The 15,940-nt window shown below is 32.0% G+C and overlaps 1 protein-coding gene across 1 annotated transcript; it reads left to right on the forward strand.

Annotated features, from left to right (window-relative positions):
• Positions 1–10,139: 10,139 nt before the first annotated feature.
• Positions 10,140–12,303, forward strand: LOC123905240 (AT-hook motif nuclear-localized protein 13-like). Its single transcript, XM_045954862.1, has 5 exons — positions 10,140–10,686; positions 10,771–10,823; positions 11,115–11,240; positions 11,777–11,938; positions 12,034–12,303. The coding sequence occupies exons 1-5, from the start codon at positions 10,140–10,142 to the stop codon at positions 12,301–12,303; spliced, it is 1,158 nt and encodes a 385-aa protein (XP_045810818.1).
• Positions 12,304–15,940: the final 3,637 nt, after the last annotated feature.

A 15,940-nucleotide genomic window follows, 5' to 3' on the forward strand; every position in this document is an offset into this window, starting at 1 on the left:
TGGTGAAGGAAGATTTCAAGTAACAAATAATTGGAAGACACATGTGGATGTTGACATATATGCTCAAACATGTACATGCAGAATGTGGCAGCTAACAGGTAAAACTACATTAAAAGTTTATGCTTACTGTATTAATGAGTTTATGCTTACCTTAAGATCACTTGTAGAAATGTGTTGGCTAACTATAATAAAATGACATGTTGTTTGGTCTTAATTTGTATTTGATGTCTATATTCACTACAAGAAAAATGGGTTTTAGCTTCAAATTTTTTAGCGTCCGCCACGACACGGACACTACTAGCGTCTCATTTGAGTCTACTTGACAGACGCTGCTGTATTTTTATTTTTTTAATTTATTATTTAAAGTTAGCGTCTGCTTTTGGAAACGCTATATGGAGACTCTATGAAAAAATAAATAACTAATTTTTTTTTATTAGTTCATTGAGTCTGCTGAGGCGGACTCTAATGATAATTAAATTAAATAAAAAAAAAACTTTTTGATAAGCGCCAAAAAATTTCACAAATTTTCAGTTTCCCACTTTATTTCAATTTCCCACTTTTATTTCACAAATAATATCACTTACTTATTTTTTCTTTCCCAATCCCTAAATATATATGAAGTAAAAACAAAAAAAATATATCAAAGAACACAATGATGGAAAGTGAGAACTCAGCATCGAAGAACAAGCTCAAACTCCTCCACCGTTCCTAATCCTCCACCGTTCCTAATCCTCCGCCGTCAAAGAAGCTCAAACTCTCCTTCAATCTCTCGTTTCCGTCGAAGAAGCTCGCAACTCTCGTTTCCATTCACGATTCCAAGTAAGTAACTTCATCTCTTCACAAATCTCTTCACCGTTCTTTATAGTTTGTTCCTTAATCTCTTGTTCTTTTAATTTTGAGTTTGTACATGGTTGGATTCACTAGCCAAAAGGGATTCTTTAAGACCTAAAATTGATTTTTGAGATGTTTTAGGGATTCACTAGCCAAAAGGGATTTTTAAGACCTAAAATTGTGAAGTAGCACCCAATTTGCGTGACTGTAACAATGTTTTTCAATTACTGATAAAAAAAATAGTGATATATTCCTATTAGTGATATATGAAGGAGTGGTTTCTAATAGTGATTATAATCGATTCTAACTTCAAGCTGCTCACTGTAACCATGTTTTGTTCCAAGCTGTGTTCTTTTAATTTTGAGTTTGTACCGTGTGACCTGATATGATTTTTGGATGACAATAAGACTAATATATGACAGAGAATGAGTAAACTCTCTTTTAATCAAACCAATGCAAAATATTATGTTACTGCTTGCACAATTATGAAAGAGAACATAAAATCGTACATCATATCAGTTGTAATCCAATGTTCATCTATTTTTAAAATACCCTATAAAGATCTTAATCAATCATATATATGACCACATAAATTTGATAGTAAAAAAATAATTATAAATAGTTAAGTTTCATGCATTGTGCCTTGCCTTAGTTTACCTTTTCCATAAGAAGATAATAACTCGGCTTCCCTCAAAAGCTCAATATTCCTAAGATTTGCTACTATGCATTCTTCATGTATAACCATTAATTCTCCAACCATACATGAAAAATGGTTAGATGGTTGTGAATAATGCATAGAAGGTGATTTTAGGAATTGTGCTTCTGAAGGTCGCGAATCGTATTCTAAATTATTATTCTCGTGTGGTAAATTAAGGCACAATGCAGTTAGAATTAAACTTAACTATTTATAATTTCTACATGATGGGGTATTTTAGAAGGGGAAGAACTTTGAGTTATTATTTAATGTTATGCACAATTTTGTTATGTTCTATTTCATACCTGCATCCAATAAACACAATGTTTACACTATTATGTTGCATGGGAGAAGTTATTATACATAAGTGTAATCCTTATGCATGGTACATAAGTCAATAACATCCATTAGATTGAGCATCCACATGTAATAATCCTAGCCAATCTCAACAAACACACTCACACCTAATCTCACACCCCCCAAATTTCTCACGTACCCCCCAAATTACTCGCGCACCCCCAAATTTCTCGTGCACCCCCCCCCCAAATTTCTCATGCACCCCCCAATTTCTCGCGCACCCCCCAAATTTCTAGCGCACCCCCCAAAATTTTTCACGCACCCCCAGATGACTTGTGCGCCCAATTTTTTTTAACCCCCCATATTTCAAGCCTAAACCATTTTGCTGTGGGAATGGTTTCAAAAATATACACTCCAAAACCATTAAGTGCATAAGATGGTTTTGAAGTACAACCGATAATTAGAATCATAATTGTTTTTTTTTTTGTACAATTATAATCATTATTTAAAACCAGTTAAATAGTTTCAGATAGTTATACACTAAAACCATTTGTATTGTAAAATGGTTTTATGTGTGTTTTTATGGTTTCAAAAATTCTGGAAACCATTATGCTGGTTAAATGGTTTCAGATAGTTATACACTGAAACCATTTGTATTGTAAAATGGTTTTATGTGTGTTTTTATGGTTTTAAAAATTCTGGAAACCATTATGTTGGTTAAATGGTTTCAGATAGTTATACACTGAAACCATTTGTATTGTAAAATGGTTTTATGTGTGTTTATATGGTTTTAAAAATTCTGGAAACCATTATGTTGGTTAAATGGTTTCAAATCACAATTATTGTTTGTATTCTAATTATAGGGTTGTACTCTAAAACCATCTTATACACTTAATGGTTTTGGAGTGCATATCTCTGAAACCATTCCCACAACAAAATGGTTTAGGCTAGAAATGTGGAGGGGACCAAAAAAATAAAATTGGGGGGCAAAAGTCATATTGGGGGTGTGCGAGAAATTTTGGGGGTGCATGAGAAATTTGGGGGTGCATGAGAAATTTGGGGGTGCACAAGTAATTTGGGGGGTGCATGAGAAATTTGGGGGTGTGCTAGTAATTTGGGGGGTGCACAAGTAATTTGGGGGGTGCACTAAGTAACTTATGCATGGTGCATAAGGATAGCTTATGTATAATAACCAATCCCATGTTGAATTTGGTTTGATTGAAAGAGAGTTTACTCATTCTCTATCTTTGATTTACCCTAGCTGCATTTACTTTAACTCGATTATGGCCTAATCTGTGTTTTATGTTATATTTACTCTTTACGTTAGATCCTTATTTTAATCAGTTCTTAATATCCTGTTTCTGATATTAATTGTTTTTGCAAGCTGTAATGTGGGTATATATAACTAAGTTTGATAGTATTAACTTCAAAAGTTGTGTGTTCTCTTTGCTATTAATTGTTATGTTCATAAAAGGATGCTGCAATAAATAAGATGATACTTAACTTGATTATGGCCTGATATGATTTTTGGATGACAATATAAGACTAATATATGACAGAGAATGAGTAAACTTATTTTAAAATAAAGTACCTATCTCAATAGTTTAATTATATATTTCACAGTAAGAGTTTTGGTCCCAATTCATATATTTTAATATATTATGGAACAACCACAATTTACAACTCTTAAGAAATTATTAACAGTACCATGTAAGGAATGAGTTTCCTCTAAAATGTCCAACGTCCCTAGTGATTGATAATTTCATGTTTTTCATGTAGAAAATGGATCGTAGTTGGATGTATGATAGAGTAAATCCTAATAGGTTTGGTTTGAAAGATACCTTTTTTTGTGTTCTTTGTGGTGCTTTGCTCTTGTAAGCTGTTCCCTTGCCTCACCAAACACTCCTTGTGTTTAGTGTTGTGCTTATCAATGACACAAAAGTTTGATTGTTGTAATAACATCATCATGAAAAATGTTTTGTTATGGTAACATTCTGTTAAGTTCTGATCAGAACTTGTTTCATTCTGTGAATCTGAGTTGGTTACACTAGTCTTGTTGCATCATATGACAGTGGAAATTATGTAACTGTGCTGGTTACACTAGTCTTGTTGCATCATATGTTTAATAGACTTTGATTTAATTATGATAAAGGACATTATGACATAGAGTAGTTCATGTTGCCAACTTTGCCTAGTGAAGAAAGTTTATTTTGTTATTATATATTTGTGTCTAGTAACATTTTTTGACATAAGTGAAAAACAAAATCATATTGTTATTGATGTTGGTCTCATGTTGATTTACAGGCCGAATATCATGAAAATTTGGCCAAAGTGACACAAACTGATGGTGGTGCTACTCGTGACACTCAAGAGGTTGATGGATCGCAAAGAATTCAAATATGGAAAGATGTTTCCAAGGGTAAGTCTCGGGGAAGATGTTATGGTACTGGACACTTGGCTAAAAACCTTAAGTAAAAACTTGATTTATGAGGCAGAGGCACCTCACAATAGGGCAGAGAACCAGATCATTGAAGCTGCTAGAGCCGAGGCTGCTGCAGCACGTGCAGATGCTGAGGCAGCTAGAGCTGAGGTTGCTGCAGCTCGTGCAGATGCTGATGCTGCTAGAGCTGAGGCTGCTGCGTCAACTGCGAGAACCAGATCATTGGAAATAAAGTTTGAAGAATTCCAAAGTCGCATGATGGCTTTGGAGACGGCCTCCTGTAGTGGTCATTCTCGTCAGAGTTCTCATCCTCATTATGATAATGAATTGGATGATCAATCGGTTGATGAAGAGGAAGATGCTTGATTTTGTTGGTTGTAGACTTTGTGGGTTATTTTGATGTTAAGTTTAAGAGCTATTTTGATAGGTTATATATTTTGTGGGATATTTTGGTGGGTCATATATTTTGTGGGTTGTTATTTTGATGGATGTAGACCTTTTTGTTGACATTCTATGTATATGGTTATATATGAGAAATAGATGGTCATGTTAAGAATTGATGAATTTAAATGGATGTAGACCTTTTTGTTGAGATTCTATATATATGAGAAATAGATGTTTATATTAAGAATTGATGAATATATATATATATATTTTAAAAAAAAAAAACAAAAACGTCAGCTTTTAGCAGACGCTATGTAATTCAAAAATTAATATATAGCATCCATCAAGGGCAGACTCTACGGTTAGAGTCTGCCAAAGTGGACTCTACCAGTGACGTTTTATAATGCAAATATATATCTGTAGCGTCTATCACAAGTCGATGCTAGTAGCGTCTGGCTTATGTACATGTTAGTAGTGTCCCCTTGGCGTCTAACGTGACAGATGCTAAATAGCGTCTACTGGACGCAGTTGTCTAGCTTCAGACATTTAAGCGTCTATCACGACACAGACGCTAAGTAGACGATAAGAACTACATAGCGTCCGTTTTTGGCCATTTAGCATCTCATTTAGGCCGACGCTAAAAAGCAGTTTTGTTGTAGTGATTTTAGAACTGTTATAGTATTGGAAACAAATGGTGACTAATACCTATTGATATATAAGTTGAACATTATAAATTATTTGATGATATTTAGTTTGCATGAATAGATTAATATATAATTGTTTTTAGACTATTTTTAAACATAATATAGATGCTTACTATTGTTATTTACTTTATGTTTAGGGATGCCATGTCAACATGTCGTTGCAGCCCTTGCATGGAAGCGTGAAAAACCTGAAGATTTTTGCCATGGGTGGCTGACCATGGGATCATACAATGCAACATATGAGCATTTTGTTAGACCAACACAAGGACTAGAGTATTGGCAGAAAACACCACATGTTAAACATGTGCCTGCACCAGTTAGAAGGAGACCAAGAAGGCCTAAGAAACAAAGAAGAAAAGATGCATCTGATGCTGGACCATCAAATTCTACCAAGATGAAATGGTCATACCCAGTCATAACTTGTTCAAGGTGTGGTCTTGAAGGTCACAACATCAACGGTTGTGTTAGCCAAGGTGTACCACCTAAACGCGGAGGTTGCGTTCGTCCACCACATCCACCTCCCCCTGCTAGCAATGTAGTCCAACAAGATCAAGAGGACATAGATTTGTCACAATCTCATCCTCAAACACAACAAGGGCCACCACCTAACATTAGGCCAACTAACATTAGGCCACCACCTGTTAGGGGACAAAATCCCACTGCTACAACTAGTGGACATAATCCTACAACTCGTAATGCTATAATTTCTGATGAACAAATGCTCATGTCTTTCATGCCAACACCAAGGTTTAATCCTAGGGGCCCTAGGCCTTGAAGAATGAAGAATGTACTGTTTTTTTTTTTTATGAATGAAGAATGCAACATGAAGAATCAAGTGAGCATTTTGATGATGAATGAAGTCTCATTTGGTGATGCTTAGTATGAGCTTTTTATCTATTTTTTTGTTGCTCCTATATGCACAAGTGTGTTGCAAATTACTATGTAATGTTGAATCATTTGATGAATTATATGTATGTAATATCTGAATATCAGGCTGAATATCAGCTAGTATATGTAATATGAATATCATCTTATATTTCTAACTTGCACTGACAAGAAACAATGGAATTGGTTTAAGTAAAAGATGTCTTTGGTACCATTGTATTCTTATTGCTAAGAGTCTTATGCATAATTCTGCAATGGACAATGCAGCTAAGTGTCTTTGAAAGTTGATTGAAGCTCTTTAGGAAGTATACAAAAGCTAAGCAGATGATAGACATAGTATAATAATCACAATGACAAAGCTCTCCACTTCATCCATCTTAAAAGAACCAATTTAATAGAATAAGTCACTTTTTGTTTGAGTTAAGTAAACTTATGACTAATTAAACTTATATGTGAGATTTAGGAATTTAAATTGGGAAAATTTGGTATCTACTGTCACTTTGGTCCATTTCTTCACTTTGGTCCCTCATTGCCAACTCAGCTCCTTATTGCCAACTCAACAAGCTGATGTGTCCCCAAAAAAATGACACATCAGCTTTTTTGTTCAGTTAACTGCCAAATGTAACGTCGGGGACTAAATTGACTAACAGAGTGCACATTGAGGGACTATTAAATAGTTTTTCCTCAGTGAGGGACTAAATTGACAGCGAGTTGCACAATGAGGGATGAAAATGACTATTTCCCCTATTTTGTTCATCTAACTCTTCCTATAATGGTTCTTTTTCCCCTGGGAAATTGGCAGTTATAGTTAAATTTAATACGAAACAAAAGACAACTTTTCTATTATTTCTTTTGCACTTTTTTTTATGGTATTTATGTCTAGCTTATCTCTTTTTCACTACTGGATGATTAGTATTTTATGTTATCATAACATAATATGCAGTCAATATAAAATGTGGCTAGAGTTGTAGATGCTCGTGTTAACCAGTGTTGCCAATATATACATCACAAATACAGATATAGCGGTTTTGTCAACATTACGATTTACGACTACATTAATTTTGATATTTCCATGTTGGAACACAACTATATCCTTAGATTTTTAATGATAATAAAGAATAAGAGAATAATTTTGTGCACTAAACGTTTTATTAAGTGTGTAGAAATAAGTGAAGAAAGGCTTATTACGAGATGACAAAGAAGTGATTCTAGACTCTGAACTTCAGGGACTCTGAACTCTGAACATCAAGACTTTGGACTCTGGACTAGGTGAAGAACGACTCTGGACAAGAGAGGTTCCGGACTCTGTATCACAAGCACTAGACTCCGAGCAGCAGTTCTATGCATCTACTACATAATCATACTCTCAGATTGTGAAGGAAGTGATGAAGATATGATCAAGTTTCAACTTAAATACAAATACGAAGTTAAAGATTTAAAAATAGACGTTCTAAGAATATTTATTGCAATTAGTACAAATAGCGCCAAATAAGGATTTGTTTCCTTAGAAGATTCGAACATGCTACATGAACTTTTCTAAAAAAGGAGAGACTAAAATTGAAAACTGCAAATTTAAAAGGATTAAAAACAAAATTTGATATATTTAGAGGACTAAAATATATATAACCCTTAAATGACATCCGAATGCATTTCACTTTTTTTATTAACAATTGATGTATATTCATTGTCATTAACTAGCGGGCCAGACAAGTGCGTTTCAATTAAAAAGATATATCTTATGTTATGGTGAGTTTGTTACTAAAAAAAATTTTCTGCTAAAAAAATATGTGTCTTATGTTATGGGGAATTTATTAATAATTTTTTTTATTGCTACTAAAAAAAATCAAGGGTATTGTTGGTATTATGAAAACTTCACACCAAAACTCAGATATTCTCTTTATATATAGTATAGATGCTACTAAAAAAATTAAGGGTATTGTTGTTCTTATGAAAAGTCCACACCAAAACTCATGTATCCTCTTTATATATAATATAATATAGATATAAGAAAAAATTTACTTCTTTGATTCATTAAAAACTTGATGTATCTAGTCTACATCATTGACCAGATACATTAATATTTTAATCAATTTAAAAAGTAAATTTTTTCTTATATTAAAGACTAGAAATGGTAACAGCTTGAGAGTTATTCACATGATATTTGAGAGTAGCATTTACATTGGAAATAGGGAATTGAGAGTATAACACTGATTTTGAGACGGCTTTTTTCAAATAGAGCATTTAATAACACTTAGTAACGTGACCTAAAGAAAACAAATATATTATTCTTGAAATATGTGTATTTTAAATTTAGGGTCCGCATATGTTAAGGAAATAAAGATAGGAAATTGCATAGAAAACAACTTTTTCTAATAGACTATGGGATTATAAAGAGTGTAGTATTTGAGAACAATTAATCAATATACACTTCACACGTCTCAAAATATAAGTAAAATAAATAAATAAATAAATAAATAAAAAATGATTTATTAAAATTTGATGCTCTCTTTGTTGTATTTGATTTAAAATTTGGATCAGATACATTCATTTTTATTGATCAATTTGTGTGTTTTGAAATGGAATATTTAATTTCAAAGTCAAATAAAAACATATATTTCATTAAAGAGAGCATTAATTTAACTTTTTCATTTGACCATTTCATATATTGCAAAAGACAAACAATGAAAGGAAATGAATAATAGTTTTACAAAAATATCCTTAATAACAATTGAGACTAGTTTTGACAAAAATAAAATAAAATTGAGACTAGTTAACATAATATTAATCAGATTTATACAAGTGAAAAAAAATTATGAAAAAAAAATAGAAATGACCTTCTGCGGCCATGTTTAGTACATTATAGGAATATCTCTTACAAAAGTTTAAATTTTTGTTTAACAAGAGATGAATTAAATATGAATTTAAAATATTTTGCACATAAATAATTCATCTTATGTTAAAAATTCTAAATTTTTATGGGAGATATTCTTATAATATTATAAACATGAAAACAAAAACCATTAAAAAAAGTGAAAGTACAAGAGTTTGATTAAAAGTACGAATCAAAAGTTGTGATAGAAAATATTTGAAGGACCAAAAGTTGCTAAATTTTTTTATAGGAACTAAAAACAAAATTCAAGATATTTATAAGATCCAAAAGTTATTTAACCCTTTTAAAATATATATGACCATGACTATGAGAAAAGAAAGGGAGTAATTAATAACAATTGGTCAAAAAGTATTTTATTTCATAAAACTCAGTACTACTTTCTTTCCTAATTATAAGATTCCGTTTGACAAAAATGTATTATTCATTTACTTTGTTTTAACTGTATTTTTTGTAATAATATATAAATGTAAATATTAGTATACAAGATCTTGTTCAATTTGTTTTGATGAGTATTTTCAAAATATTAAATTTTTATAATTTCTACTAATAAATAATTAAAGATATTAGTGATCAAAATTGTGCATTGACGTATGTGCAGTGGTCAAACAATGTCTTATAATTAGGGACCGATGTAGTATTTTTTTCAAAGTCAAAACAAAGTTTATTTATTCCCAAAAGAGATAAGAAAACAAAAATGATGCAATAGTCAATCATATAAAAGGAAAGCACATAAACACTAAATATATCATAAATAACTTAAGTCCATGAATAATTAATATAATACCAAATCTAAAAATCTCCAAAAAAAAAAAAAATTGTTTTTTTTCAAAACCTCCCTTGGTTTGTTCCTTCCCTCCTTGCTTCACACTTTTCTTCCTTTGTCATTATTCATCATTTCAACAATCTTCGGTTACTTTCTTTTTCTTCATCATCACTATATATACAGAGTCATACTGTGTTTTTTTTCATTCATCTTTCCTTTTTCAACATAGTGCATTTCCGTTTTTGTTTTCAATGGAATCGCGTGAAGCAAATAACGAGCATGAAACACAACAACAACCACGACCACCACCTCTTCAACATCAGTTTCCTCGTAACCTTCAAACTGCAACTATGGTTCTGGTGGGTCCCAATCTGTTTACAAACAGCACCGTTCCCACAACCATGATGACACCTGTCACTGCTCAGTTTCCTCCGTTCAACATGAACATTCACCCTTCTCCTCGTGAGAATTTCAACAACAACATCAATGATATTGTAACTGTACCTCAAACTGCACCATCCACTACCTTGATGCCATGCATGACGGTGGCGGGAGGTTCTTCCTCTGTCTTTCCCTCTGCCTCTGACTCCAGTTCGGCTAAGAGGAAGAGGGGAAGGCCGAGGAAGTATTTTGGTGATGGTGAGGTTGATTCTGGCTCCGGCTCGGGTCAAGCTCAAGCTGCTGTTGTTGCTCCTCCTCCTGCTACTGCTACTGCAGTTACTTCTCCTGATTCTTCTGCGAAGAGTGCCAGAGGAAGAGGAAGGCCTCGTGGCTCTTTTAAGCAGAAGAATGTGATTGGTGGTATATATGTTAATTTTTTTTTTCTTCTTTTGAATTATTTAAATTTGATTATGGTTTTGATTCTGGTTTTTTATTTCTCAGGACTTGCTGGTACATGTTTCACTCCGTATGTGATCATTGTGAATCCTGGGGAGGTATGCAATTAAACCTATGATTTCAATATTAGAAAAGATTGTTAGTTTATATAATTGAAATGTTGATGTTGATTATTTTGATGATGTTAAAAAGATGGTTACTTTGTATCAATTTTTTTTTTTTTTTTTTTTTTTTTATGTTTCTATATAATTGTCTTTCACAATGTTGAAAAAGATGATTTTGATGATGTTAAAAAGGTGGTTACTTATGGTATTATTTGAAGTTTTTGTTGATGGTGTTAAAAATGATTCTTTGTCAATATTTTTTTTTATTTTATTTCTTGTTTGTAGGACATTGTTGCGAAACTTACGGCTGCTTGTCGCGGAGGACCTAATTCTGAGATATGCATTTTTTCTGCCCATGGTTTGGTTAGCACTGTTGCCCTTCATCATTTGGAGAAAATCGCTACTTATGAGGTAGTACTTTTTACATCCTTTTAGATTAGAAACCATTCAATAACTGTGTATCTGATTATGAAAAAATATTTTGATTGTAATATGTTAATTGGAAGAGATCTGAAATCTGATGTAATATGTGTCTATTTGATATGCATATATGTTCCGATGGTAGCATTTATTTAACATGTGATAGTGTTGTCTTTGACTGATTATGGTGACATTAGGGCAATTTGACTATCTGTCACATGAAAAATAAAATGGAGTCTGCCTTTTCCGTTTTGTTTTCTTTGATTTTGCTATCTTTGTATTGTTTTCTTCAGTTTTTAATATTCACTATACAACAAAATATAAACAAAAAGTCAAATGTTTTTGGTCTAAGTTTTGTACTAAATACATTTGACCTTTTGAATCTGTTTACTTATATTTTTCACAGTAGTCCAGTTTTAACCGGTGGTACCTAAAAGTACATTGTTTTTCATGGAGAAAATGAAAATACATACATATTAATGTGTTTAGGTTTAATTCTCATCCTATGATGTGTTTTTCCATGGCAGGGAACATTTGAAATTGTATCCCTCTCAGGGACCTTGGCATCTGAGAACAACAATGGTGGTAAAAGAATGGGTAGCTGGAAGGTATCTCTATGTGGGGGTCGTGATGCACGCATTTGGGGAGGTGTGGTTGCTAATAAGCTTATTGCGGCATCGTCTGTTAAGGTATTGATCTCAAATGATAGACAAATTAAAGTTGCTTGAATTTCACTTCTGGTCATATTGTAAGTTCTTTTTATAAACCATTTATATATTTACAGGTCATATTGGGTAGTTTTACTGTGGATGGAAAAAAGGCTAGCTCAAGTAACTGGAATTCTGGGCCTTCTTCAGCGCCATCGTCCCAATTTGCTGCTTTTGGGACTCCAACCGGCGCTATGTCTCAAGGGCATTCATGTGATGAGTCCTCTGGTGACAATGACGACAACCCTTTTATTCATGGACCATCTGGAGTCTACAACAATGCTGAGCAGCCTATTCCCAACTTGGCGGGGTACCAGCAGATGTGGGCTCGCCATACTCAGCAGTGAGGACGGGCATTTAGGCGATCATCGATGCAGAAACAGGTTATTTGCATGGTGATTGTTCAAAGTTGTGGTTAATTAACATGTTTTATGGGAATTTATCTATAAGTTTTATGTCTGTTTTTCTTCTGATTCCAATAATTTATGAAACATTGCTAGTGGTGGTTGCTTTTGGTTATTGAACTTATTGTGCTTTGGTTAATGAGCTTATTGTGTTTTGGTTAATGAACTTATTGCGGTTTTGGATCCGCTTATGACTATATCTGAGCTGCATATTTTCTGATTTCATTTATGGCGTTGATAAATTTCCCACTCTTTCATTTATTCTTGCTGTGCGTAATGGAAAACATGAGCGGTATATATTTAAGACGCGGATTTCAAATCTAAATTGGTAGATTTGTTACTTCATTCAAAATCAAGCATATATATAACCTACTCTAAGTTTTCACTTCTGCCCTATGAAGCACGGACACAGACACTGACACCGGACACGACACGGACACTGACACGTCGACACTGATAAAAATTTGGAAAAATAACATAATTTAGTATAATCATAAGTGTCGGTGTCAGTGTCGGACACAGACACCGACACGTGTCCGACACGGACACGCCTAATCTGAGAAGTGTCGGTGCTTCCTACCTTCTGCCTTATGGCAATTTGGTGTGCTTTGTATTTTTTTCACATCTCTATTACATTGTACTCTCATTTGACTCGGATGGATTTTTACAACCCTCGGTAGTGTTATTCCCTGTTTGATTCCCTTCTCAAAAACATTTTTTTAGTTTTTTAAAATTAAAAAATTTGGTTGGTAATCTAATTTTACAAAAGTGTTTTCAAAATTTGTTTTCTATATGTATTAGTAGTTTTTAAAACCGGCCGAAAAAGTAAAACAGGTTCAAAGACTTTTGTTTCTCTCTTCTTAAAAACCATTTTTAAAAACAGATTTATAGAACATTTTAAAAACTAAAAATCCAAAATTTGTTTCAAACATGCACTTAATAATTCTCAAGTGTTGCTCTTCACAAAATTAATTTCGGTCAAAATAGAGTAACTTCCTTAATTAGTCATTTTATAAATGTCAAACATGTAGGTTCTCTTCCTCGTTTTTGCTTGAGCCTTCTTCTTGATAAGTAGACGACGTAAGATTTGAATGAGGTGAAGTTGCATCTTGAATGAGCGTCGCAATTTCTTAACGTCTTCTTCAATATATGAAAGAAATTATATATTATATGTTATTATTGCATGAAATGTATATGTTTGTATATATGTGTGAATCATAGCCAAACAAAAGCCTGCAGTTTGATGCTTCATATTTATTAGGTTGTTCCTTTTTCTTTGTGTGTCTTATCTCACAAGCGAAAATGGAAAATAGGACACAATTTAATCTTAGTGTGAGAGTAGAAGCATATTACATAGGCCAGAAACTCTCCTATACGAGAAGATATATTTAGATTATATATTTACTTCTCTTAGATATGGAGAGAAGTGTTTTATGAGAAAAATATTTCTATATATATTTAGATTTTGCTAAAATAAATAAATATATTTAGACGAGTGTGGGAATGGGTTCTCTCAAATATGATTTACACTTAGAGAATAAAATGTAGTCTAACACTATTTAAATTCACTTTCTCTAAATTTTTATATGTTTCTCTCTTGATCAATGGTAACAAATCACACTTTATTCTCTCAAGTATAAATTATACTTGAGAGAATCTATTCTCGACAAGTCTAAATTTACTATATGATATTTCTATTTTTTTTTGGACTAATGATATTTCTATATTTAAAAGCCACTTTAAGTTATATATTTTCTAGATTATATGTGTTGAGGATTTTTATATAGATGTTTTTTATTTTTTGTGAATATTTTTTTACATAGATATTTCTAGAAGTATCATATTTCTATATTTAAAACACACTTTAAGTTATATCCTATAGATTGTATGTACTTAAATGATTTTTTTGTGAATATTTTTTTGCATAGATATAATTCCTAAGTTCTAGATCTAATTTTAGAAGCATGTGGATGTGAATGTATATATGTATGTCTATATATTTATATATGGGAAGAGATTATATTATAGGCCCTTTGGAATAACTTATTTTTTAGTTTATGCAAATAGCTTATGCAAATAAATAAGGTTTTATATTAATTTGTAAGTTCCTATTAACAAAAATTGTATATTTATAAACTATTTTATCATAAACTACCTTGATAAACTTATAATAATATATAAAAACTTATTTATTTGCATAAGTTGTTTTGTATAAGCTCAAAAATAAGTTATTCCAAACATACCCTATGTATTTGTATATATTAGTAGAGCTGGGTTTACGGTCCGATCCATTTAACCCAAAATCTGCGTGGATTTAAGATAAAAAATTATTGGTCCGTTTATATTTTTGCCCTTGTGGATTAAACTGTTGAAACAATGGGTTAGACGGGTTAAATCTGTGGATTGATCCGTTTAACCTGTCTTTTTATTTATTTATTTATTACTTTTTTTTATTAATTACTTTATAAATTATAATTAGGATTCAAATTCAAAGTTTTTCTCTAAAATGTCTAAACCCTAAATATAAAATGACGACAACAACAAAACAACACATTTGTATTGTTGTTATTTACAATTTAATTTTAGTTGCATTATAGAGAAGATAAATAAACACATAAAAATATCGCATACTACTATATTTTTATATGTGAAAGATGCAAAGTTATATAGGCACTGTTTGGTAAGTGACCTAGCTTATAAGCTTGTTTGGAAAAAATGTGAAGTGTTTGGTAACGAGCTTCTCTAATTAGCTTATAGTGTTTTTTGAGATGATATTTCAAGTAGCGTATGAGCTTATAGCTTATAACTTTTTCATTTTATTCCATATTTACCCTCATTAATTTTCTTTATTTATTTTTAAAAAATTATAATAACTACCCACTAACACTTACAAAAAAAAACTACCCATTAACCATGTATTTTTATGTCATTTTGTACTTACAACAGCTAAATTTGCCAAACACTTTAAGGCTCTGTTTGGTAACACAAATAAGCTAGCTTATAGCTTATTATATGAGCTTATAAGCTTGTTTCAAAAAATTAGAGGTGTTTGGTAACAAGCTTTTTGTACTAGCTTATAGCTTTTTTTCAGATGCTATTTCAAGTAGCATTTGAGCTTATAGCTTATAGCTTTTTACACTTTATTCCATTTTTACCCTTTAATTTAATAACTACCCACTCTAAAAAATGAACTACCCACTATCAATTATGTAATTTTATATTTAATAACCACTTTAAAAGCTAATTTTACCAAACACTTTAATTTCAATAAGCTAGCTTTTCAGCTATCAGCTATAAGCTAGCTTTTCAGCTATCAGCTAGCTTATCAGCTATAAGCTAGCTTATAGCTTATTTTTACCAAACAGACCCTAATTTTATTCTACTAGCTTTTCAGCTATAAGCTACCAGCCATCAGCTATAAGCTAGCTTTTCAGCTATAAGCTAGCTTATCAGCTATCAGCTAGCTTATAGCTTATTTTTACCAGCCATAAGCTACCAGCCATCAGCTATAAGCTAGCTTTTCAGCTATCAGTTAGCTTATAGCTTATTTTTACCAAACAGAACCACAATAGTTGTCATC

The sequence above is a fragment of the Trifolium pratense genome, linkage group LG2, assembly GCF_020283565.1.
Source record: "Trifolium pratense cultivar HEN17-A07 linkage group LG2, ARS_RC_1.1, whole genome shotgun sequence".
Lineage (NCBI taxonomy): Eukaryota > Viridiplantae > Streptophyta > Magnoliopsida > Fabales > Fabaceae > Trifolium > Trifolium pratense.

Coding starts and splice junctions, on each gene's coding strand:
- LOC123905240 (XM_045954862.1), top strand. CDS start 10,140: ATGGAATCGCGTGAAGCAAATAACGAGCATGAAACACAACAACAACCA. Junction 10,687..10,770: donor TAAGCAGAAGAATGTGATTG/GTGGTATATATG, acceptor TTTATTTCTCAG/GACTTGCTGGTACATGTTTC. Junction 11,241..11,776: donor AGAAAATCGCTACTTATGAG/GTAGTACTTTTT, acceptor TTTCCATGGCAG/GGAACATTTGAAATTGTATC.